At 47.1% G+C, this 22270-nt stretch overlaps 1 protein-coding gene across 1 annotated transcript in view; it reads left to right on the top strand.

Moving 5' to 3' along the window:
* The window catches only part of Tgfbr2 (transforming growth factor beta receptor 2), an 89260-nt gene that overhangs the window by 24674 nt on the left and 42316 nt on the right, over positions 1-22270 (top strand). Inside the window, exons 3-4 of the mRNA XM_013346451.2 lie at positions 17886-18054; positions 19973-20163. Coding sequence (XP_013201905.1) covers positions 17886-18054; positions 19973-20163 — 360 coding nt within the window. The remainder of the gene's footprint in view (positions 1-17885; positions 18055-19972; positions 20164-22270) is intronic.

Raw genomic sequence — 22270 nt, 5'->3', positions numbered from 1 at the left:
CTAGATGCTTCTGATGTGGAAGCCAGGATTAAAAACAGCGATTCAGCCAAACCCAGTGAGAGTACACATAAGTAGGTGCCCAGGAATGGCAAGGTATTTCGCCAGTGCCCACAGTAGAGGAGCGCCGTTTCCTGGGTTCAGCCGCTCCCATTCATTGACACTGTAGCAAAGACGAACAGGAAGACTTCAGAGCAGAGCTGTGCAAGAAGAAAGATTCTTTTATTTTGGAGACATCCACAGAATGGCGACTTCCTCGGAGATGGGGTGTAGCTCAGTTGTCTAACGTGTGAAGCCCTGGGTTGCTTCCCTAGTGAGGCTCCAATGGGGTGGGAAGGCAAACGTTTGTAACCTCAGCTTTCTGGAGGGCGAGGATTCTAGGATCAGAAAGTGATCTTTAGCTGTAGAGTGAAGGGGAGGCCATGATTTCCCGCTCTTGATGCCTACCTGGGAGATCTGGGGGAGGCAGAATAAGGGTGGAGTCTTGCACTGACCCTGGGCCTGCTGGTTCTATTAGGCAAAGCCAGCTGGCCTACCAGCCTCCAAGTCTCCTGTCTTTGCCTCCCAGTGCTGGAATCACAGGCACAGAATGCTGTGCTTATTTAAGTTGGTGGGTGCTGGGGCTCGAACTCAGGATCACCATGGCTGCATGACGAGGGCTTTACTGACTGAGCCATCTCTCCCGCCCATTAAACATTTTTGAAAATGACATGTAACCATTGGCCATTGGGATCTTTTCACATCTCACTCTCCTTAGATCGTAAGGGGGCATGAGAAGGACAGATTAAATTCTTTTTTTCCCTCTCTCCCCGTGCTCTGTAATAATAGACAGCTTCTGTCTGGTCATCTAAGGCGGACAGTAACGTGGTTGAATATATATTCTAAATATCCTGCTTTGTCGGAGGAATGAATGTCCAGCCAGGCTGCTTTTATAATGTAGGATCTTAGCTGTCATCTGTGAAAGGCTCTAAAAACAGTATTGTCAGACAAGGGAGATGGCTTAGTGACTCAGTGAGTAAGCGTGCTTGCTTGTAGGCTTAAAGACTTAGCTCACTGTCAAAAGGCTGGGTGGTGGTGACTGCATGTGTTTGTAACCCCAGGGCTGTAAAAAGCAGAGACTGGAGGATCACTAGGCTTGTTAGTATGCAACATACACACACACACACACATACACTCACATACATCACATACACACATACTCACACACATATATACCACATAGACACACACATACAAACACATATATGCATATATACACACCACAAAACATACACATATACACCATAACAACACACACATGCATATACATACCAGCTCACACACATATATACATACGCACACATACAAACAAACCCATAATACAAACATATATAAACCACAATACACACACATACAGACCACACATACATGCACACACAGAGATATCCATGTACATACACACATGCTTTACACATGCACATATACCATACATAAGTATGCGTGCATGTGTACACACATACTCACCTGTGTAGAAGGGCTGTATGAATAGCATTGGTGTGCTGGAGAGATTGCTCGGGGGCTCACATACTTGTTGTATAAGCATGAGGACCTGAGTTCAGATTCCCTAGCACGCACATAAAAGCCAGTCATGGTAGCCTGTGTCTGCCATTCCAGTAGTCTTTGCTGAGGTGGAAAACAGGAGAGACCAGAGAATCCACTGCAGCTTTTCCTCTAGGTGGAAGGCGAAGGCCAACATCCGAAGTTGCCCCTTCACCTTCACATGCTTATTTCTGCACACACACGCGCACGCACGCACGCACGCGCGTGCACGTACACACACTCACAGAGGTTAAAAACATGGTATTGTTATGTGGGAGTAGAGTGTGTATCCAGTCTCAGCCTCTATGTATAGGGCAGTGGGGATAACGGGATCGTTAGCAGCTCAGATGAATCTTGGACAAAAAAGCAAAAGATTGGAACAGTTGTAGGGTTTAGAAGGTGCATAGGGAAGGCTATGGGAGGGGGTGGAGTATAACACAGCATGATAGCCTGTTTGTATGAGAAAACCATAATAAAATGCACAGCTTTGTATATGAACTTTAAAAACCTCTTCTGGAGACACAGGACAGGAGGGAAAAGGTAATGGAGGGAAGGTTGAGAAGTCTCAGGCTGAGGAATGCCTGCTTTGAACTGGGCCTGACTTATATCAATGCATCCTGCAGAGAACTGGCTTCCCTAGGGCCTTGGGGTTTCCCCTGTGAGTTGGTCACCTCTCTTCTCCTTCTGTCCTGGGAGCTCAGCAGTCTTTGGCAGACTATGGCTGAAACCCTCCCAAAAGCCTTGCATTTAAAAAAAAAAAAGCCAATATTTTTTTCTGGAATATTAATTTCCCCGCTCTAGGCTGCTGTGGACTTTGCCTGGAAACTTAATCTCCATGCCTTGGTTCTGCATTATGTTTCTGTCATTGAAATGGGGCTTAAGGAGAATTACTTGATACCTTGGCAAGCCTCCCTATTTTAAACAGTCTTTTATCTTGGGGCCAGGGATTTGCATTTGGAGAGGCTAGGCCAGCTGACTCCAGCCCTGGCAGGTTGCAACTTGTTGCAAATCTTGTTCTGCCCATTTCTCTCGCTATTAGAACCTTCTGGATGGGTTTAGCAAGAAGTGCTGGTCCCTGTCCTTAATTGTCTTCTGCTTTAGCTCCACCAGAGACACCAAGGCCAGAGCGAGCAAATCACCTAATAGAAGCCACATTCCCCCAGGGGCAGAATTCCATCTCACTGCCAGCCCTGTCCTTCTTGAGGTCTTTGTTCATTATTGGGGTTTTGTTGTTGCTGTTGTTTTCATTTGCTTGCTCGTTTGTTTTGAGACAGAGCAGAACTCAAACCCAGGAACCATTAAACCACTCCATGGCTCCCTTTTTGAAACCATGCCACAGTGGGCCAGGTCCACTGGCTGTTAGCGCCAGGAATCTGCCTGGATCTTCTCCCTAGCACAGAGGTGACCATCAAACACTAGGCTTCTTCTTGTTTTTTACATAGATTGTGGGGATTGAACTTTGGTCCACATTCATGCGAAGCAAACCCTTGACCCAGTGAGCTATCTCCCCAGGCCCTGGGAGGTCTTTTCCTGATGAAAATCTCTCTGTTGTTGACCACGTGTGACATGTGGCTAGCGTGACACAGAACTGAGTATGTAATTTTATTTACCTATTTTTTTTAAATTAATGATGACCTTGAACCCAGGGCCTCAAGTGTGAGCGATAATAGCTCCCACTAAGCTACTGGCCAGCCTGATGTTACTTATCTTAATTTTAAGTGTAGTTTGATGGTAGCTGCCCTGCAGCTTGGGATCCTGCCCTTGACCTCAAGACCTCAGGAAGGTACTTCTTGCCAGAGGCCATTCTGGGGGCCTCTCTGCAGCCTGGCTCCAGGGCCTGACCACTTCATGGCCAGCTCCTGAGGGAAAGCTGTTCTCCTTGACTTCTACCCCAAGTCCTCTCCACTGCTAATTCTGACTGCTGAAACCTTCAGATGCTTATCTTTTACAAATTATTCACACCCTTGTATCTGGATTTAACACGCCCCTCCCACCTCTATTGTCTCCTTTCCCCTGTGAACACATCCCAATTCCTTGAACAACAACTATAAATATGATTTCATTTTTTAGAGATCAGATGGATTTGGCTGAAGAAGACTTTTTTTTTCTTGAAACCTAAAGATAGGATATAGGAAGGGGGTGTCACTGGACTTGAGAGAACGATCAACAAGTGTGTACCAAGAGCCAGCCAGGGCGGCAAGGCCAATGTTGAAGATGCCCAGAGCAGCCAGGAACTAAAGCAAGTCTGTCATAAGTCAGAGGCAAATTTAAGGAAAGGACGAGAAGCTGGTGATGGGTGTTTGCTGTTTAGAAGGATTTATCAGGAATAGGCTGGGGTCGTACCTCATCCTGTAAGTGCTCAAGCCTGGGAACCCAGGTTCTGCTTCCCAACACACAAAACTGGGCGTGGTCATAGGAGCCTGTAGCCCCAGCCCTGGGGAGGCAGAAGCAGGAAGATTCTTGGGGCTTACTGGCTCGAGAGTCTAGCTAAGTCAGTGAGCTTCAGGATATGAAAGATTAGGTGGGGGGGGGTGATAGAGGAAGGCCCCAGACGCCGATGCCCAGCCTGCATGTGCTCACATGAGAATTTACGGACACACGTACAACACATGCACAAGACTTTAAAGAAGTAAAGAGCAGCCTGTTGGGAAGGTTCTGTTTGAGCAGAGGCTGGGATCAAGGCACAAAGAGGGAGGGCCGCGGAAGTGAGAACACTGCAGTGGGGTACCCCAGAGCCGTGCTTGTCACCGCCATGGCTTCCTTCCTGTAGTCACTGGTTTTTTTGTTTGCATTTATTTGTGTGTGCTTTTCCAGTGGGCTTCACAAGGGTTGGGAACTAGTTGGCCTGATTGGTCTGGAAGAGAACCTGACTAGGTTAAGGGCTAGTAGGACACTTCCTACCCAAATACATTCATTCCTTAGTCACCTCCAGCCCTGAAAGCCCGCCCTCTCTCCAGCGGGGAAGCTGGTTTCCTGAGCAAGTTATTCGAATGAGGGTCAAGGTGAAAAGGTCAAAGTTAAGTTAATGGTAGAGCTTCTGTAAAAAGATCTTCCTCGGGTCTGAAGCAGATTGGGGTGATAACTCAGTTCCAGGCTCAAGTGTTTGACAGGCAATCCTGAGGTCCTGAGTTCAGTGCTCAGAACCCATGCTAAAAACAAACAATGAGAAACTGGGTGTGACGGGATCCTGGCACTGAGGCAGAAACAGGCGAATTTCTCGGGCCCGCTGAGCAGCCAGCCTAGCCAAATAGGTGCGCTTCCGGCCAGTGAGAAACCCTGCCTCAAATAAGCAAGGGGGGAGGGGTGTTATCTGAGGAGCAGCCCCCAGGATTGTCCTCTGTCCTTCACACAGACGGGTACATGTGACCACGCGGTTATGAGCACGCAGGTGCCTGCACAAAGGTGTCTGTACTTAATTAATGATCCAGCCTCAGCTCCTTCGCCATGGCAGCACAAACGAGCTAAAACACCAACCTCAGCAACTTCAGTGGGGATTGTTGTTGTCGTTTTGGTTTGGTTTGGTTTGCGGTGGCTGGGGGTGGGGTAGCTGTTGGAGGGCAACCTCCTGCAAGTTGCAGTTGCTTCCCTCGGGGAGACCTGTAGGCCTTGTGTTACAAATCACATTCCTGTCAGAACAGTGAGCAACGCCCAGGGAAGGCAGCCATCAACCGCTCACTTTCTCATCCTGGCCCTCTGTGAGAAAACCAGCAAAATCGCCCAATTTCAGGGCAGATTCTCAGATTTCATTTCAAATTTCCTGCCCTTTGTTGTCTTTTCTTGAAGTCTGAACAATGCTGGAGCCTTGACTCTTTTTCTTTTGACTTCCTCTGCTTGGAAACCACACAGGGGAAGGCTCCAAGGGGCCTGGTGCTATCTCAGAAGCCGAAGTGGATCTGAACTCACAGTCGGCCTTCTGAAGCCAGCCTGTCAAGCAGAGTTTGTCGGCTAGAAATGACCATTGTTTGAATACCTCGCCAGAGCCACACAGAGGATTGGTGTTGCTTTCATTTCCCAAGAGAGGGCTGTATCTCTGGCCTTCGGTTTACACTGAGAGGAAGGAGGGAGAGCAGCTTGACTAAGAGATGTACAAGAAGGGGGGATTCACGTTCAGTTTTGACTTTCAATTCCATTGATATTTGTTGGGTAGGCTGGGGATATAGCTCAGTGGGGAGAAGGCGTACTTAGCACACATGACGCTCTGAGAGTCTTCTCCAGAACTACAGCAAACTGGATGAAGTAGAGCACAGGCCAGGGACTCCAGCACTCTGGAGGTGGAGGATTAGAAGTTCAAGGTCTTCAAAGACCAGCGTGGACTACCTGAGACCCTGTGTCAAACCAAACAAAGTTGCATAGCACTACGGCACACACATCCGCTCATGTACCCACACAGTAAATCAGTGTTAAAAACAGTCTAGAATGTAATATATATATTGAGCCCACATTAAATGGTAGAGCCAGGGCTGGAGTAATTGTCACTTCCCTGCAGTGAACAGTCCCTTCCTCAGGACACTTCCAGCTGGTTGTCCGAGCCAACTTGAGCAATTACTAAACCACACCCCTCCTCTGGGAAACATGAAGGCAGACATCAGTGATTGATGGTGTACTAGCTGTTTATATGCAATCGCCCTGGGCTTCATCATCACCTATCACTCAAGCTGAGGCCAGAAGGCATCAAGTAGACGCTGATACTCAGGCCGAGTGCATTTGAGATTCTTACAGGAAATGACTTGCTCTGAAATGGAGCTTCCTCCTTGGCCCTGAAAAAAAAAAAATGGAGGAAATGCCTACAGCCTCCTTTGTCACTTGGCAGAATTTCCCTTCCTCTGGACTCGTGATAGCCAAATGACACTCTGCATTTAGTCCCGGAGCCTGCTCAGTTGCAGTGATTCAGGTTTGTATGTGAGCCGTGGGTGGGGACGGGGAAGTTGTAGAGAGGGAGTCTCATGCAACAAATAAAGAGAACACAACATACAGCGACTCACTGGGGCTCCACAGCTCCCTTCTCTTTGTCTGGGTACATCCATGAGTTAGTGTGTGCTTATGTGTGCTCCGCTGTGTGCGGGGCAGAGGGCAGCCTTGGGAGTTGCCTCTCTTACACCACACGGGTCTCAGCAAGCGAACTCTACTTGTCAGGCTGGTAGCAAGTGCTTTTATCTGTGGTACCATCTTGCCCGGTTCACTTTGTTTGGTGAGTCCCAGCTTACTGCTTCAGTAGGCTGGCCGGCCTGCAAGCCATGGGGGTCTGCAGTCTCCACTCCCCAGCATTGGGATTACATGCGTGATTACAAGCGCGCACCACCACACTTGCCTTTTTTATGTGGGTTTTAGCAGTCAAACTCGGGTCCTCATATTTGCATGGCAACAGTTTACCCACTAAGTGGTCTCCCCAACCCCAACCCCCTTTTCCTTATAGGCTAATGCGTAGCATCCTATTCTGTGGGGCTGAGGTCAAAACACTTAGATTTCCTAGCTCTTGGAAGTTGAATTGAGAATGCTTTCCAAAACCCTAAAGATTATCATAGACGACTGACCTGCTTGGTTCATGAAAAGACAGAGTTGAGTGGCTAGTTGCTCGGGCACCTGAAGCCTGGTTCGGAGCCTTTTTTCTACTTTAGCCTGCTTGTGTTTCCAGCTTGCTGAACTCGTCTTTGGAGCAAATCAGAAGGCAGTATCATTCAATTAACCTTCGTGCATGGAAATTGCTTGAGGAGAGAGTAAGGAATTGCTTTCTATCTATCTGGCTGAGCAGAGCACCTCTTACCTGGATACCTCAGATGTGCTATGTAATGTTGTCCACATTCCTTTCCAATTCTCTTACTGGCTACGAAGCGAAGTGTGTCACTTGATAAGTGTGCAAGCAGCCAGTAGAGGGCCTCACACTGGATCGTGGCTCTTACCCTGTCAGTTCATGCTGGTAATGAGCAATCTTAACAGACAAGCACATCTAGGAATTGTACACAGGGCCTTGTGCGTGTAAAGTCGCTGTGCCACAGCCTGTGTACCGCACAGAGCAGTTGCTTTGGTTCTAGAAGGGTTGTTTAAACATCCTTGAAAATACTTATTATTAGAAGACAGAGGTTGCCCCTTGTAAAGAAACCAGACATGCCTTATATCTTAGCTAGAACTTTCTCTATGTTGCCAAACTCCTAGCATATGGCAGCCCCTAGACAGGTGGGACTATAGGATTAGTTTCCTAAATTATGACTTTATATTTGGTCTAAAGACCTTCATTAATCTGCTAACCTCAGAGACCCCTCCCCCTAACATCAGAGACCCCTCCCCTAACCTCAGAGACTCCTCCCTTCTAAACTCAGCCACTCCTCCCCTCTAAGCTCAAAGCCTTCTCTCCAAGCCCAGACACTCTCTCTACCCTGCTACCGTCTATAATAGCAAGGTTCTCTAGGCTGTTGCTAGGTCTCTTGTCTCAGCTCCTCCTGTGGTGATGGCCAGCATCCCTGAAGGAGATTCATCTGAAATCCACCCTGGCACAGCTCTCTGTTGCACCTGGGAAGAATATAATTTGTGATTCTATTTTCCCCATTGAATGTTTTGAAGTACAGCGGTAACAGCACATACCAATGCCATGCTTGTCTGTCACTCAGACTTCCAGAAACATTTGTCAAGGTCCTAAATCTGCTGCCTCCCATTAATACACGGGGACAGACTGATCATGGTCTTCATTATCTTGTCTCTGTTTTCTAAAATTAGTTTTTGATTTATTTATTTGTACATGTACAAGTATTTTGCCTGTATGTATGTAAGTGTAGCATGTGCATGCTTGTACCTGTGGAGGTCAGAGAAGGTCAGAATAGGGCATCAGATCCTCTGGAACTGGAGTTACAAATGATTCTGAACCACCTTGTAGATGCTAGGAATCACTCCTGGGTCCTCTTCAAGAACAGCAAGTGATCTTAATCGCGGAGTCATCTCTCCAGCCCCCTCTTGCCATTCTTTCCTATAATTTTCCTCATAGAGGGACTATTGTATGGAGTATTACTTATCCAAAGAGAGGGCTGAGTCATGCTTCAAGCATTTTCACACATTCTTCTTGTGTTTTCTCCATTGTAACCCTGTAAGGTACCTTGTCATTACTCAGAAAATAGAGGTTCCAAGAGATTGAATGGATGTTGTCCATGGCCCTACAGGAAGTACAAGGCTGAGCCTAAAATCACCCTTGGGCTTAGTTAACTTTGTGAACTTGACACAGACAAGAGCCATCTGAGATGAAAGCCTGCTTGAGTAACTACCTAGATCAGGTTGATCTGTGGGCAGGCTCCTTGCAGATGGTCTTGCCAATAATCGATGCTGGAGGCCCCAGGCCACTAAGGATGACATAATCCCTAGGCAGGTGGTCCTGTGCTGTGTGAAGAAGCAAGATAAGCATGAGTCTGTGCGAAATAGCATGCAGCATCCTCATTGGTTTCTGATGTGAGTGAGTTCTCCAGTTGGATCAGTGCTGCATAGGATAGCAAACTGGCCTGCCTGCACACTCTTGCTTGGAGTTCTATTCCTGACTTTTCTCAGCGATGGACTGTGACCTGGAAGTATAAAATGAAATAAACCCTTTGCTTCCCAAGTTGCTTTTAGTCAATTTTGATCTCAGCAATCTAAAGGAAGCTAGAACAGTTCTTAAATCGTTGTCCTCAGAGTGCTGGGCTTCATTCTCTGTGCCGTCGACTGTAATCATCTTCTAAAGAAAGTGAAGTGGTGACCAAAGGCCAGTCTCTTTTCTTAGAATTCCACTGTGAGGCTTGGGATTTAGTCTGGTAGAGAAGAGTACTGTGGGCAAACAGGAGGACATGAGTTCAAATCCCAGACCCCTAGGTAACAAGCTGAACTACTAAGAGTCATTTTAAGTTTTTATTCTCTCTCTCTCTCTCTCTCTCTCTCTCTGTGTGTACAGGTCAGAGGTCAGCACTGAATGTCATACCTTGGAAACCATCCCCCTTTTAAGTTTTTATTCTCTCTCTCTCTCTCTCTCTCTCTCTCTCTGTGTGTACAGGTCAGAGGTCAGCACTGAATGTCATACCTTGGAAACCATCCCCCTTTTGAGTTGTTTTAAATGTTTAATATTTTCTCCCATTATGGTGTCCTGATTTGGGAACAGGTAACCCTACAAGGAGAGAGAGGAGAGAGGAGAGAGAGAGAGAGAAAGGGGGGGGGGAGGGAAAGAGGGAGAGGAGGAAGACAGAAGAGGGGGGAGAGAAAGACAGTTCTGCTCAACCCCCGAGATAATCTAAATCCCTTCATTTACCAAACCGAGAGAAAGCCAGGAAACTGTACTAGGGAGGTTTTGGAGTTGCTTGGTTTGCTAAACGAGGAAAGAAGGAAATGAATTTCCATTCAGTTATTTGATGTTTGGGACTTAAAAGAAAATGATCACTTTTCCATTCATCAAGTAGTTTCTTTTATTCTATATATGGCTTCTTTAAAATGTCCTGTTGAATATATTTTTCAGAAATCTTCAGGGACAGCTGTTTTTCCCCCCTCAGATTAATTCTTCTGAAATACAGATAATTACTCCTTAATCCCTAAATTTACTTTCTTGGTGAATGTAAATTTGTGTTTATGTGCTTTTCTTGAAAGAGCTGGGACTATTAAACTCTTGAGCTATTAATGAAAGTTGCTGAAACCCTCCCAGCAGGCGCATAAGCTTGGGTGTACATGCCCAGGCGACTGTCCCTCCACCCCAGTACAATAGCCTGCATCGTAGTGAGTTTGAGCTGGAGCCACAGGAAAGTGGTCTACAAGTGTCTTATTTATCCTCCTTTATACAAATCTTTTCACAGACAGACAATGAATTGTCCTCTTTAGATGGATAAGATCTGGGCTTCTGCTTTTGTTATTCCGCTTCTGCTGGGGCTTTTTCCTTTCCTATTAGCCTTCTTGTATTTTGTAACTCTGTTTTTGCCCAAAGTCAATCCTATGAACAGTGGCCAACCCTAACGTATCATGTGACCTCCAGGTGAGAGACTCAGCCAGCTGGCGAATTTGCCCAGCGATTGGGCCAGGCAAGGATGCTCCAAAAGAACTTGCCCTGTCTCTGGGTGAAGTTGCTGGGTCTCCCCATTGATCAAACTCTCAGAAGGCTTGAGGATCCCCAACATGAGAGAGAAGAGCAGCCCCCTGCGGCAGAGAGGCAGGAAGTGGGGGTGGAGAGAACATCCCCAGAGCAGCAGAAACTGTCCAGCCCAGGTGTCCACTCCGTACCCCTCTCCGCATCTCGCTTCTTTTCCTGAGTGTGGTAGCTTGGGCGGTGCCACTTGCAAAGACAGAGCTGTCTCCTGCTTTCGGTCCACTCTGTTGTATGGCTTGGGTGGGCCTTGCAGATTCTGCTGCTGCAGGGAAGCCAGCAGGGAAGGAAACAAGTGCCTCCAAGTGAAAGTGCCAGGTGAGAGGCAATTTGCATTTGCTGTTTTCATAGATGCTGTCGACTTTCCTGAAGGAGCACAGGCCTGCACCCATTCTGTGAGCGTGTTTCTGCCCTTGGCCAGCTCACTGTGGGATCTGACTTGCTCATCTTTTCTTTCTTCATCTCTCTTTCCCTCTTATTTATTCTTTTTTCTTTGTATTCCTTCCTTCCTTCCTTCCTTTTCACCTTTTTTCCTCCCTTCAATGTCCCCCTCCAATTTTTTCTTTCCCCTCCCATTTTCTATTTCCATCCCTCTGTTACCCTCTCTCTTTCTTTCTCTCTTTTTAAAAAATATTTTAGAAATAGGATCTTGCTTTATAGCCCAGGCTAGCCTGGAACTTTATAGCTCAGGCTGTTTTCAAATTCACAGCAATCCTCCTCCTTCAGCCTCTCAGGTTGGGATTACAAGCATGAGCCACACCATGCCAGACTTGGGTGATTTTTGCCAGTACAAAGCAGGTGGGGTCAGCACCCACTGTAGCCAGGGTTTCTTTCATTAGCCATATAGATCAGAGTCTTTAAGTCCTTACTCTCTGATGACAAGAACAGAAACTGCTGTTAAAATGTTTGTTTTTTTTTTTTTCCAGAGCAACAGAGAAGAAGAACCATCCAGTGGGCTAGGTCATTCATTTTTAGGGACCCTCAATAATTGCACTATTTGTTGAGATTGTTCTAGTTACAAAGCAGGAAGCATAAGGCACTAGCGTTTCAAATAGATTTCAGAGAATTAGCTCTGTTATCCTTGGAAGCTGTTAACAAAGCATTTTGTGTGTGTACATACATGTTCATGTGTGTATGTTGGGAGCAGAAAATAATCCAGGCAACATTCTGAAATAGCACCATTCCCGCCCCCCTTTTGAAACAGGGTCTCTCATAAGTTTGCAGGTCACCCAGTAGGCTCTGCTGGCCGTGGGTCGCCCTGTAGGCTCTGCTAGGCTTTGCTGGCTGTGGGTCCCCTGGTAGGCTCTGCTGGATGCCAGTAAGACCCAGGCGTCTTCCTGTTATTGCCTCCCAGCACTGGGATCATAAGTGTGCCATTGTGTTCTGCCTTTTTACATGGAATTTAGGGTTGAACTCAGGTCCCCATGCTTTGCAAAACAAACCCTTTGCTGACTGAACTGTTACTGTCTTCCTGGCCCCATTAATAAAGAACCATGGCCGCAAAACAGTTGCACAAGAAGGTGAATGGATGCCTTCCTGCAGCCTCCATGGTTCCCCAGTAAGCTAAGTAATAGCTGCCTAGTACCAGTGTCTAAGGACCACTGGGCATTGTCACCTGAAGACATATGCTCCACTCGCCCATGTCAGGATACTCTAATTACATGGGGAAGTGGAGTCAAACACATTGTTTTAAAAACGAAAACTCAACGAGGAAGCATTTTTGCATTTGCTGGATGACCACCATATTGGGTAGGAGTGGGAACTTTTGATTCCCGCTGACTTGCTTCTTTGTTCTGGGTGGGAGGTCATGTGGCCGGCCAGTGGACTGGTCCCACCTGGTCTTCTGAGCCGTGGGTGTTAGCTGCCGGCTTTGCAAACCACATTGCTGTCTGCCAGATGGCGGCCTGGGTGTCTGACTCTGAAATGCCAGCTGCAATTAAAACCCATTCAGAGAGCAAGTCTTTCAGCGCAGGCCCAGATGGTGCACCGGCCTCTGGGCCTGTGATCGCTTAAGGAGGCCAAGCTCCAGAGGGAAGCAGATGGAAGGAGCAGGGAGAGGAGACACGCCTGGGAAATTCAAGGATGCAGTCTTCCATTTTGCCAGCCCTAAGATCCACAGAAGAAGGGGAAAAATGGCGAGTCTCCTTGCTGTGTGTAGTGATCACAGAGGAGAACATCAGGCTTGCTAGGTGGGTGGGTGGGTGGAGTGTATGTGGGTGTGTGTGTGTGTGTGTGTGTGTGTGTGTGTGTGTGTGTGTAAACCAGAGCACAACCTCAGGTGTCATTCCTCAGGTGACAGACATCCTCCTTTAAAAACACTTTATTGTTTGAGATAGGGTCCCTCACCCCTCACTAATCTGAAGCTTACCAAATAAGCCAGGCTGACTGGCTAGCAGGCTTCATGAATATGCCTGCTTCCACCTCCCCAATGGACTGCCATGCCCATCTCTTTTCTTTCTTTCTTGTTTATTTTGTAAATCATGGAGTCTGGGGATTAAATTTAAGTCCTCATTCTTGCCAGCCAAGCCCTTTAATAACGAGCTATGGTCTCCCTAGTTACCATTCAGCCTTTAAATGAAACCTTAGTCTTGGCGCTGTCATGAAGGCATTTTGAATCTGTGATTGGCAGCTCTAGTCAGGTGGTTTTAACTAAAGGAGGGTGCCATTAATCACGTGAGTCAGTTATATACTAGACAAGCGAACACTGAGGTTTCCTGAGGAAGAATTCTGCCCAGACACCTGAGCACGAGCTCCTGTCTGGTTTCTATACTTCCGGTCTACCCTACAAAGGTCTGCTGCACCAGCTCCTACAGCCTCACGAGGCAGTGCGCTCCCCACACCTGCAGATTCAATGTTTCCCTTCAGGGCTTCCCATGCATATTAATATTTGACAAGCAGTTGCAAAGCATAGCGAGTTCTTTTCACGACTTGCTGCAAGCTATTCTTTGAGCTGCTTCCCCTTTCTTTAACTGCATCACTGACAATGACATTACGAAATCGACAGCACCAAGCCAGACATCACAGGTGGCTATGGAGTAAATGAGCTATATCAGGCTCTTCCCAAACCTGGCCCATCATAGGGGCGTGCATGAATTCAGAGTCATACGAATGAATAATGGTGAAATGGATCATCGGATAGAAGTCATTGTACAAGCCTGAAGATCCTAGCTGTATCCCTGAGACCCGCGAAGAGCTGGAAGAGAGAAACAAGTCTGCAAAGTTAGCCTGTATCCATGCTGGGGCATGCTTGCTGTTTTCACACCTCACACACACAATAGTAATAAATAAGAAGGACCAAGTTCTGTGACTTGAACATGTGTCTGGCAAAATGTTAAGTGCTGTTGGTGAAATCCTGACTTCCCCTAACTTTCCAGACCACTGGTAGACACCATTTCAAAGACATGAACCAAAAAGTCTTAACCCAACTAAAAATAGACTTCTTCTTAGGCTGCTCCTCATAGAGCCTTAGACAACAGAATTATTCTAGAAGTCAATGGCTCCATTCAAGGTCAGAACTTAGTGCCTCTGCTGCAGGCAGCGAGTATGGGGCAAATGCGAGAGAATGATGGTGTGACCCAGGGTGAAGGGTTTGCTATTACTCAAAGGCTTGTTGGAAGAGAAGTGAAATGTGATGGACCTCATGAGTCTGTCACATGCTGTGACAGCTGTCCCTGTTCGCTGGCCAGTGTGACACTTTCTAGGTGAGAGGCCCTCTCACTGCGACTTCTTTTTTGAGAACATTTTGAATCATTAATTTGCCTGCTAAGGGTAGGAAACTCCCTAAGGATATCCAGCTGCTAATAGAGCATCTGTAGCAATTACAATGTTGCCTTAACATTGGACTTAAACTAAACACACGGAGACCAATTCAGCTATCTGATTGGAAGGCATCTTGAATTTTAGTTAGAGGTTGTCTTGGTGGTGGTTTTTTAGTGTGTGTATATAGGAAGTACACAGGCATTTGCAGATACACACATGTAGTGTGTGTGTGTAGGCCAGAAGATAACCTTGGGTGCTGTTATTCGGGGCCATTTCACTTCTGTTTTGAAGCGAGGTCTCTCATCTTTCTGGATCTCGCCAGCGAGGCTAAGTTAGTTGGCCCATGAGCTCCAGGATATCAACTGTCACTGTCTTCCCAGCAACAGGATGACAACTCTACTATGGTGCCCAGTTTTTGTTGTTGTTGTTGTATTGTTTTGTGTTTTTACATGGGGTCTGGGGACTGAAGTCAGGATCTCTTTGGGCCAGGAGAAGTTTCTTGGGGTGCTTAGAATTATATCTTTGTTCTGGGCTGTTTATCTAGATGCATTTCCTCACATTACTGTCCGTTTGGTCCCTGACACACCACAGATTAAACCTAAGGAATTCCTGCTTGATGCTGCAAGCCTGGTGGCATCATTTCTTCCTATGGAGTGGGGTGAGCAGTACGGTTTTATCCATCCTCCTGAGTTAACCAGACCTTCAGGGATTCTTGAGAACACAGAGGGAGGCTTGGGATTCTTCACTTGTTGCTTACAGGCTGCCAGGGTGTCTGTGAACCTCTTGAAACCATGAACAAAAGCTGGTGTGTCTCTGCTGCCTATCCTACAGTGAATTCATGAAGCTTTTATCAGAACGACTTGAGACAAACACAGAGGATGAATAGTGTTGTAGTCTGACCGCATTTGTCTTAGGACAGTTTCACAAAGGCCCAGAGGGCTGCTGTCACATAAAGGAAAGAGGATGTTGACCTAAAAAAAAGAAAGAAGGGTTATAGACTTCCAGGGGGAGGGAGGACTAATGGAATTGTTAAAGTGGGCGTGTCATTTATCAGCTATAATAGGGTTACTGGGTGGGGGTGAATTGTACCAGACATGCCTCAAGTAAGTTTACAAAAAGGAAGCCAAGGAGCTAGTTAAGGAGAAGGAGGAGGAAAGAAAATATCCTAGGCAAACATTAACAATGGTAGCTTTTATTTTGTTATAATGGTGGAAAAATAAAATAATATAATAAAATAAAAAGCATGTCCCCAGCCAGATATTGAGATGGTGTGCTGTAACTCTAGCCTATTTTGTAATGCACACAGTGCACTGAGCAAACACACAATCCCCTTACACACTGCCTTCCTCCTTACATACCCATGCTTCCAAATGTGAGGTGTGGGAGCTGTTTGCCTTCCCTCCAAATTCAATGGAAAGACTTCCCCTTGGAGCTCCTTGAAGGGCAACATGCCTGCTGCATCTGTGTGTGCATGCCTAGGCCCTGGTCAGCTCAGGCTGCTGTAGGTAGCATCAGGGGCGATGGGACTTGCTGTCCTAGTGTCCGTCCCTTTCCCTTCCCTTCTATCCCTCCTCCTTCCCCTTTCTGCCCTCCTCTTTCTTCCCCTCCCCTCCCATTTTCCTTCCCTCTCTCCCTTCCTTCTTTCTTCCTTTCTTTTCTGTATTTTTTTTTTGGATGGCCCCTTCTGTTTCTTCCCTGTTGGGTATGTGTTCCAGGCACCAGACCTTTCCAGGCACTTACCCTTGTCAACACATCTGTTTGGTGGCTGCTGCCATCATCAGCCTCAGCTGCTTTTCGTGCTGTGTTGTCCCTGCTGCCTTGTCCCTGTCACTTCCCTCCCTCCCACGTCTAGGCTTTTGCTAGACAAGAACTGGTCAGTATGGGAAAGGAGTCAAGCAAGCGAGAGAACCTTGTCTTTGCAGGCTGCTTTCACAGGAGAACTTCTTCCCAGCATTGTCGAGACGCTCTCCTTCAGCACCGCAACCATTGCGTAACTGTAGGTTTTGCTTTTGGTTTGCTTTCAAGACAGGGTCAAATGTAGCCTATGCTGGTCTTATGAGAACTCATATCTTGATCCACATGTAGGAGGCAGAGAAACCTCCACTGCCTCCAGTTCCTCCAGACTGGACTGAACCTCCTAATCCTCAGCAGTTTCACCAACTGGGGACCAAGTATTCAATCTATGAGCCTGCGGGGGCCAGTCTCATTCAGCCCACCACACTTAATACATAAATAAAATAAATCTGCAGGGAAAAACCAAAAGACTAAACACCAAACCCAACACCTAGGCTATGTGAACCATTCAGCCAGGACATGTGAAAGCCACCCAAGGCTTTGCTGCTTCTCCAGTTGCTCAGGTGTTGATACTGCACTGTCTAGAAAGGCGAAGCTGATAGCCGCCCTAAGATCTTCAAATGCTAGGCTAAATTCCATCTCCTAAAGAGTTGGTTGCTTGTTGAGGAGACCACCAGAGCCCCCTAACCAGCAAATAATGTGGTTTTTAGGACAGAGCCAAAACCAAGAAAAGAACCTGACTGTAGAAAGTCCAGTCCTGTACTTCTTCATTTTGTTATCTTATAGGAAAATCTAAGGAATCGAAAGCATTGTTCCACAAAAGGATCCAAACACGACCATTGCTGGAAAAGTATATCCATTGTTGTGTTGGTACCAAATTTAAACAAGGCCCAGGGCCCCTTGATGCCTATATTTTTAGCTAAGCAGAACAGTCTGGGAGACATTGAGGATTTCAAAATAGTTTCTTACCTAAAAATACACTTCCTGAAATGAACTAGAGGCCTGAAAGGGATGAATGGGCTTGCTTTTTTTTTTTCCTTCTGTGTTTACTGTCACCACAAGAAAGGAGATCTTAAATATATAAGCTTGTATTTTTAGAGACCCAGGAAGCAGGTGTTGTGCCCAAACAACAAAGGAGGTCACAGGGTGAACGGCTGAGGACAGAAATCCGAAGTGTGCACCAAGGAGAGTGACTGGGAGGGACCGAAGCTGGCATCCTCTGGGCAGGAAAAGCTAGCACTAGGAGAGGACATGCCGCCCTTCTCAGGCCTCTCCCGGGGGACCTCTTGGAGAAGTCCCTCCCTGTCCCTCCCGGCCAGCTTCTGTCCTGCAGCCACTAGCAATCCGAGTGTCTAATCTTAGTGCAACAGAGAACATGAGTTGATGTCCCTCTGCTTGTTTGGATCCATACCAGCTTTGCCTTACTCCATCAACTCCAAACCACATCTTTAACGAGCTCCTTTCCTCTCTGCCTACGGACCGCATACAGATGTGACCAGCTGCCTCCACATTCTTTTGTTGACTTATTTGTGTTGGAGGGTGAAAGCACACACAGCACCATGTGGAGGTCAGAGGACACAGCTCAGGAGTTGCTTCACTCTTTCTCACTCTGGGATCTAACTCAGGCCACCAGGTGCATGTGTGGAGTTCAGTAACCCTTTGCTCTTCCTTCCTCTCTCCTCAGTTAACAGTGACATGATGACCAGCGACAACGGCGGAGCGGTCAAGCTTTCACAGCTGTGCAAGTTTTGCGACGTGAGATTGTCCACTTGTGACAACCAGAAGTCCTGCATGAGCAACTGCAGCATCACGGCCATCTGCGAGAAGCCACATGAAGTCTGCGTGGCTGTGTGGTAAGCGGGCCTTTGAGGAAGGGGGCCTTGCTTTCTCTGTCACCTTACACGGGGCGCTGTGACAAGACCCCTGGCCAAAGCAGTTCCAGGAAGAAGGTTTTGTCCTTGCCAACAGGGCGGGATGGCCCATGATGGCAGAGAAGACATGGCTGATGGTCGCATGGTGGCAAGCAGTTAGGGAGCAGAGAATGAACCAGCTGGAAATCAAGTTCATACACCTGAGCCTATGGGACACATGCCACATGCAAATCATGATACTTCGTTTTCCGTTCTTGTTAGTCACGCATACTCATGGCAACAGTCACTGTTTGTGTCCCTTGAATACAGATACGATATTCTGCCAATTATTAAATCTGATTGCCAGAATACTTATTTTGGTTTTTTGTTTGTTTGTTTGTTTTCGAGACAGGGTTTCTCTGTAGCTTTGGAGCCTGTTCTGGAACTCGCTCTGTAGACCAGGATGGCCTCGAACTCAGAAAACTATCTGTCTCTGTCTTCAGAGTGCTGGAATTAAAGACGTGTGCCTTCACTGCCCTGCCAGAATACTTTCTATTATGGTTTCAATGTGAAATGCCCCAGAGGCTCTGCAATTGAACACTTAACCCCTAGGTGGCTCAGTTCACTTCCCAGCACCCGCGTGACAGCTCATAACCTCCTCGAATGCCAGTCATAAGAGATCGGATGCCCTCTTCTGGCCTCCTCTGGCACTAAGCACACACATGGTGCACATAAAATTAAAATAAATAAATTAGTATTTAAACAAATATAATGTCCATGCAGAGCCAATCACCTGGGCATTTCCCAAAATATATACCATGCCATTTATCTTTTGATCTCTAGACCAAATTAGTCTCCAAAATGTGAGTGGCAAAGAGATAATCCATTTCTGACACCATGAACTGTTCCTATTTTTCTGTTCTGGAAAAGTAGAACACAGTGTCCTTCTCTCTACTGTGCTAATCATTTGTTTTCTCCCCCACTCCTTTCTCAAATTCAGGAACTTTAATTTCTTTAATTAGGATCATTCTTCCCCTGTTGTTTTGGGAACCAGCTGCTGTGTCCCCCACCACCACCACCACCACCTCCACACACACAGAATGATTTTTGACCAGCAAATAGGACCACCTGGATTAGTTTTGTGACCAGAGTGACCTGTGACCAGCAAGCAGAATAAACAGGCTTTAGAAATGGCTTAGTTTTTAAAGCACTCGCTGTACAGGTGTGAGGACCTAAGTTTGATCCCCAGAAACAGCCGGATGTGGTGACATACGCTTGTAATCCCCGTACTCTGGAGGCAGAGACAAGAGTACGCCCGGGGCTTGCTGGCCAGCCAGCCTAGCTGAATTGTCCAGTTCCAGGCCAGAGAGATGCCACGTTAGTAATCAAGCTGGACATCTCCTGAAGAACAGTGGTTGAGGTTGACCTCTGGCCCCCACACACTCATGTACACAGGTACACATATTATATGTACACACACATACACACAGCAAAGACAAAAAGTTCTACCACCACGTCCCTAGGCAGCCTCTTTAAGAACTCTCTGGTTAGACAGGACACCGTCTCTGCCACAAAAGTTAGACGCACAATGTGAGGCTGAAGTACCCCAGGAGTGGGAGATTTGAAATGACGCAGGTCCAAGGGCCTCTTTCCCACATCTTTTCTGTATAAAGATTAGTAAGGCTGATGCCTGAATTTTCAGGTAGAGATCGCCCAAGGAGAGCTGTCTCGCTTCTAATCCTAAGTAAGCTCTGAGCTGAGCAAAAGATGAAGGGAGGTGGGCGAAGTTGGGGAGCAGGAAGTGGAAACTACTTCCTGAAGAAAGGACACACTTGGCTGTTCCATCCAGAGCCTCTTCATTCCTTCATTCTCCCATCTCTCTGCCCCTCTCTCTTCCCCTCGCCGAACCTCTGCACCCCAGGAGGAAGAATGATGAGAACATTACACTGGAGACGGTGTGCCATGACCCCAAGCTCACCTACCACGGGTTTGCTGTGGACGATGCCACGTCACCCAAGTGCATAATGAAGGAGAAGAAGAGGGCCGGCGAGACTTTCTTCATGTGCGCCTGCAACGTGGAGGAGTGCAATGACCACATCATCTTTTCAGAAGGTGAGCTGTCCTCTCTGGCTGCAGTCCTCCGGGGGCACCGTGCCGGGCCCTGCGGTCCTCCGGGGGGCGCCTTGCTCTGCAGGGCTCTGGAGCACGCTCGGAGGACATGTGCCCATTTCACTGGAGGACAGAGGTCCTCAGGAAGCAGTAGGGTCCATGCTCACCCTTCCGATTTGTTTCCCCAGGGTTTATCTTGGTATTCGGTGTTGGCGAATAGTTCTTTTTCCCAGAGCAGTGGTTCCCCAGGTCTTTTTTCAAGGCGGCGACGGTAGCAGCAGCAAGTGAAGATTTGTTAGAAATGTGAATTGTTATTATTATTTAAAATTTATTTTCTCTGTGTGTGTGCAGAGATATGTGGGAGTATGCACGGTATATGTACGTGTGGGTCACATGTATGTGATGGCCAGAAGCCGACCTTGAACATCATGCTCCAGCAGCCATCTGCCTTGCTTTGTGAAGCAGGGTCACTTATTTGGGGGGGCTGGCTGAAGAAATCGTTCTTTATGGAGCTATGGATAGACAAAGAGTATAGCCAAATATGCTACTGAGATACTTTGAATTAATGAACTAATTAATCTGTATATCTATTTATTTACTTATCTTTAGATAGTCACCATGCTGGTCAAATCAGCCTGTAATTCACTATGTACCACCCACGTTGGCCTCAAATTTGGACTCCTCCTGCTTCAGCTTCCTGAGTGCCAAGATTAGGCATGATTGCTCTTGGCATTGAGATGTTTCAAAACATTCCTCTCATTCATTTATTTCTATAAAAATAAAACAGCATTTAAAAAGTCCAGTTGCGGGAGCCTGATAAAAGTGTACAGTGAATCATCAGCTCCATAGTCCAGAAAGACCCTCTCTGCGACTCCCAGGAAGTTCTCTCGTGTCCTTTGGCACTGAGTTCTTGCCAGAGCTCTTGCTTTAGACTTTTAAAATGTTTTTTCCCCCTCCTGTGTTTGCTGACTTCCAGTCACAATCAATAGCCAAGGCCTTGACACAAATCCTTTAAAAAGTGAGTGTTGGGTGCACGCAGTTTCTGAGGACTTGATGTGCCTGTATTCTTCCACCTCCAGATGCCCCAACCTCTGGATGGATGGATGGATGGATGGATGGATGGATGGATGGATGGATGGGTAGGTGGGTGGATGGAGGAACAGATGGTCAGACAGACAGTTTGGCTGGCCTTTTCCACCTGTCTAACTGCTGCATGCCGGACCCTTCACAAGAAGGGACAGATTACAGAGAGACCTTGCCATCTAGTCAGAAATCCATCCAGGCATCCCCAACCTGCAACCTGTAGGACAGCTATGAATGCAGACCACAGAAATGTCATACACTTACTTCAGACTTTGTACAGTGTGCGTCTGCCCTTTGTTGATTATTTCATTTTGTGTGTGATTGGTCATGTGGTTCTCCAGCGTGAGCTTTCGAGAAGGCTATGCATGCCTGGACATGCTAAAAAGCTGGTGGTTTTGCTTGCTGCAAAAGCCGTCACCCCTGAAGCCGGGCTCCACGCATTGCCTGGTAGTTTCAGTACCTCCTGCATTGGCCAAGAAAAGGGGGATGAAAAAGCCTTAAAAACAGGGGGGTGCACTAGCCTAAAACTACCCAGCCTTCACAGCTCTCCTGAACACATCTCTCTTCCCATCTCTGAAGATCTGTATAGCTGCAAGCCCTGAGAACCTACTCGGTACTCATCTAAATTCAGAATGAAAAGTAGAAGAGGGTGTGTTATGATATGCGCCAGGCAAGACGTGGTGGGTGCCAGGATGGACGTGCAGTCTGAGGTGTAGGAAAGGAAGATGTTTTTAAGTGCAGCTGCCCTGTGACTGGGAGATGGCATGCCAACTTTGCAAGACATTTATTATCTATTTCATTTTTAATATGTGTGCCTGTGGTGTGTGTGTGTGTGTGTGCATGTGTTTATGAGTATCTCCACATGTGTGGATACATGTGTGTGCACGAGTACTCAGAGGCCCAAGGCTGACACTGCTTGTCTGTCTCTGTTTCCTTCTGCTCTGTACGTGGGGGCAGACGCTCCCTGAACTCAGTGCTCACCTTTGAGCTCATCTTACTCTGTCTCTGTGGCCTTCTGCTCTGTACG

Source organism: Microtus ochrogaster, chromosome 5 (genome assembly GCF_000317375.1).
Source record: "Microtus ochrogaster isolate Prairie Vole_2 chromosome 5, MicOch1.0, whole genome shotgun sequence".
Taxonomy (NCBI): Eukaryota; Metazoa; Chordata; class Mammalia; order Rodentia; family Cricetidae; genus Microtus; species Microtus ochrogaster.
Note: the sequence above shows the minus strand (reverse complement) of the source record. Positions and strands in the feature narration are given on the sequence as shown.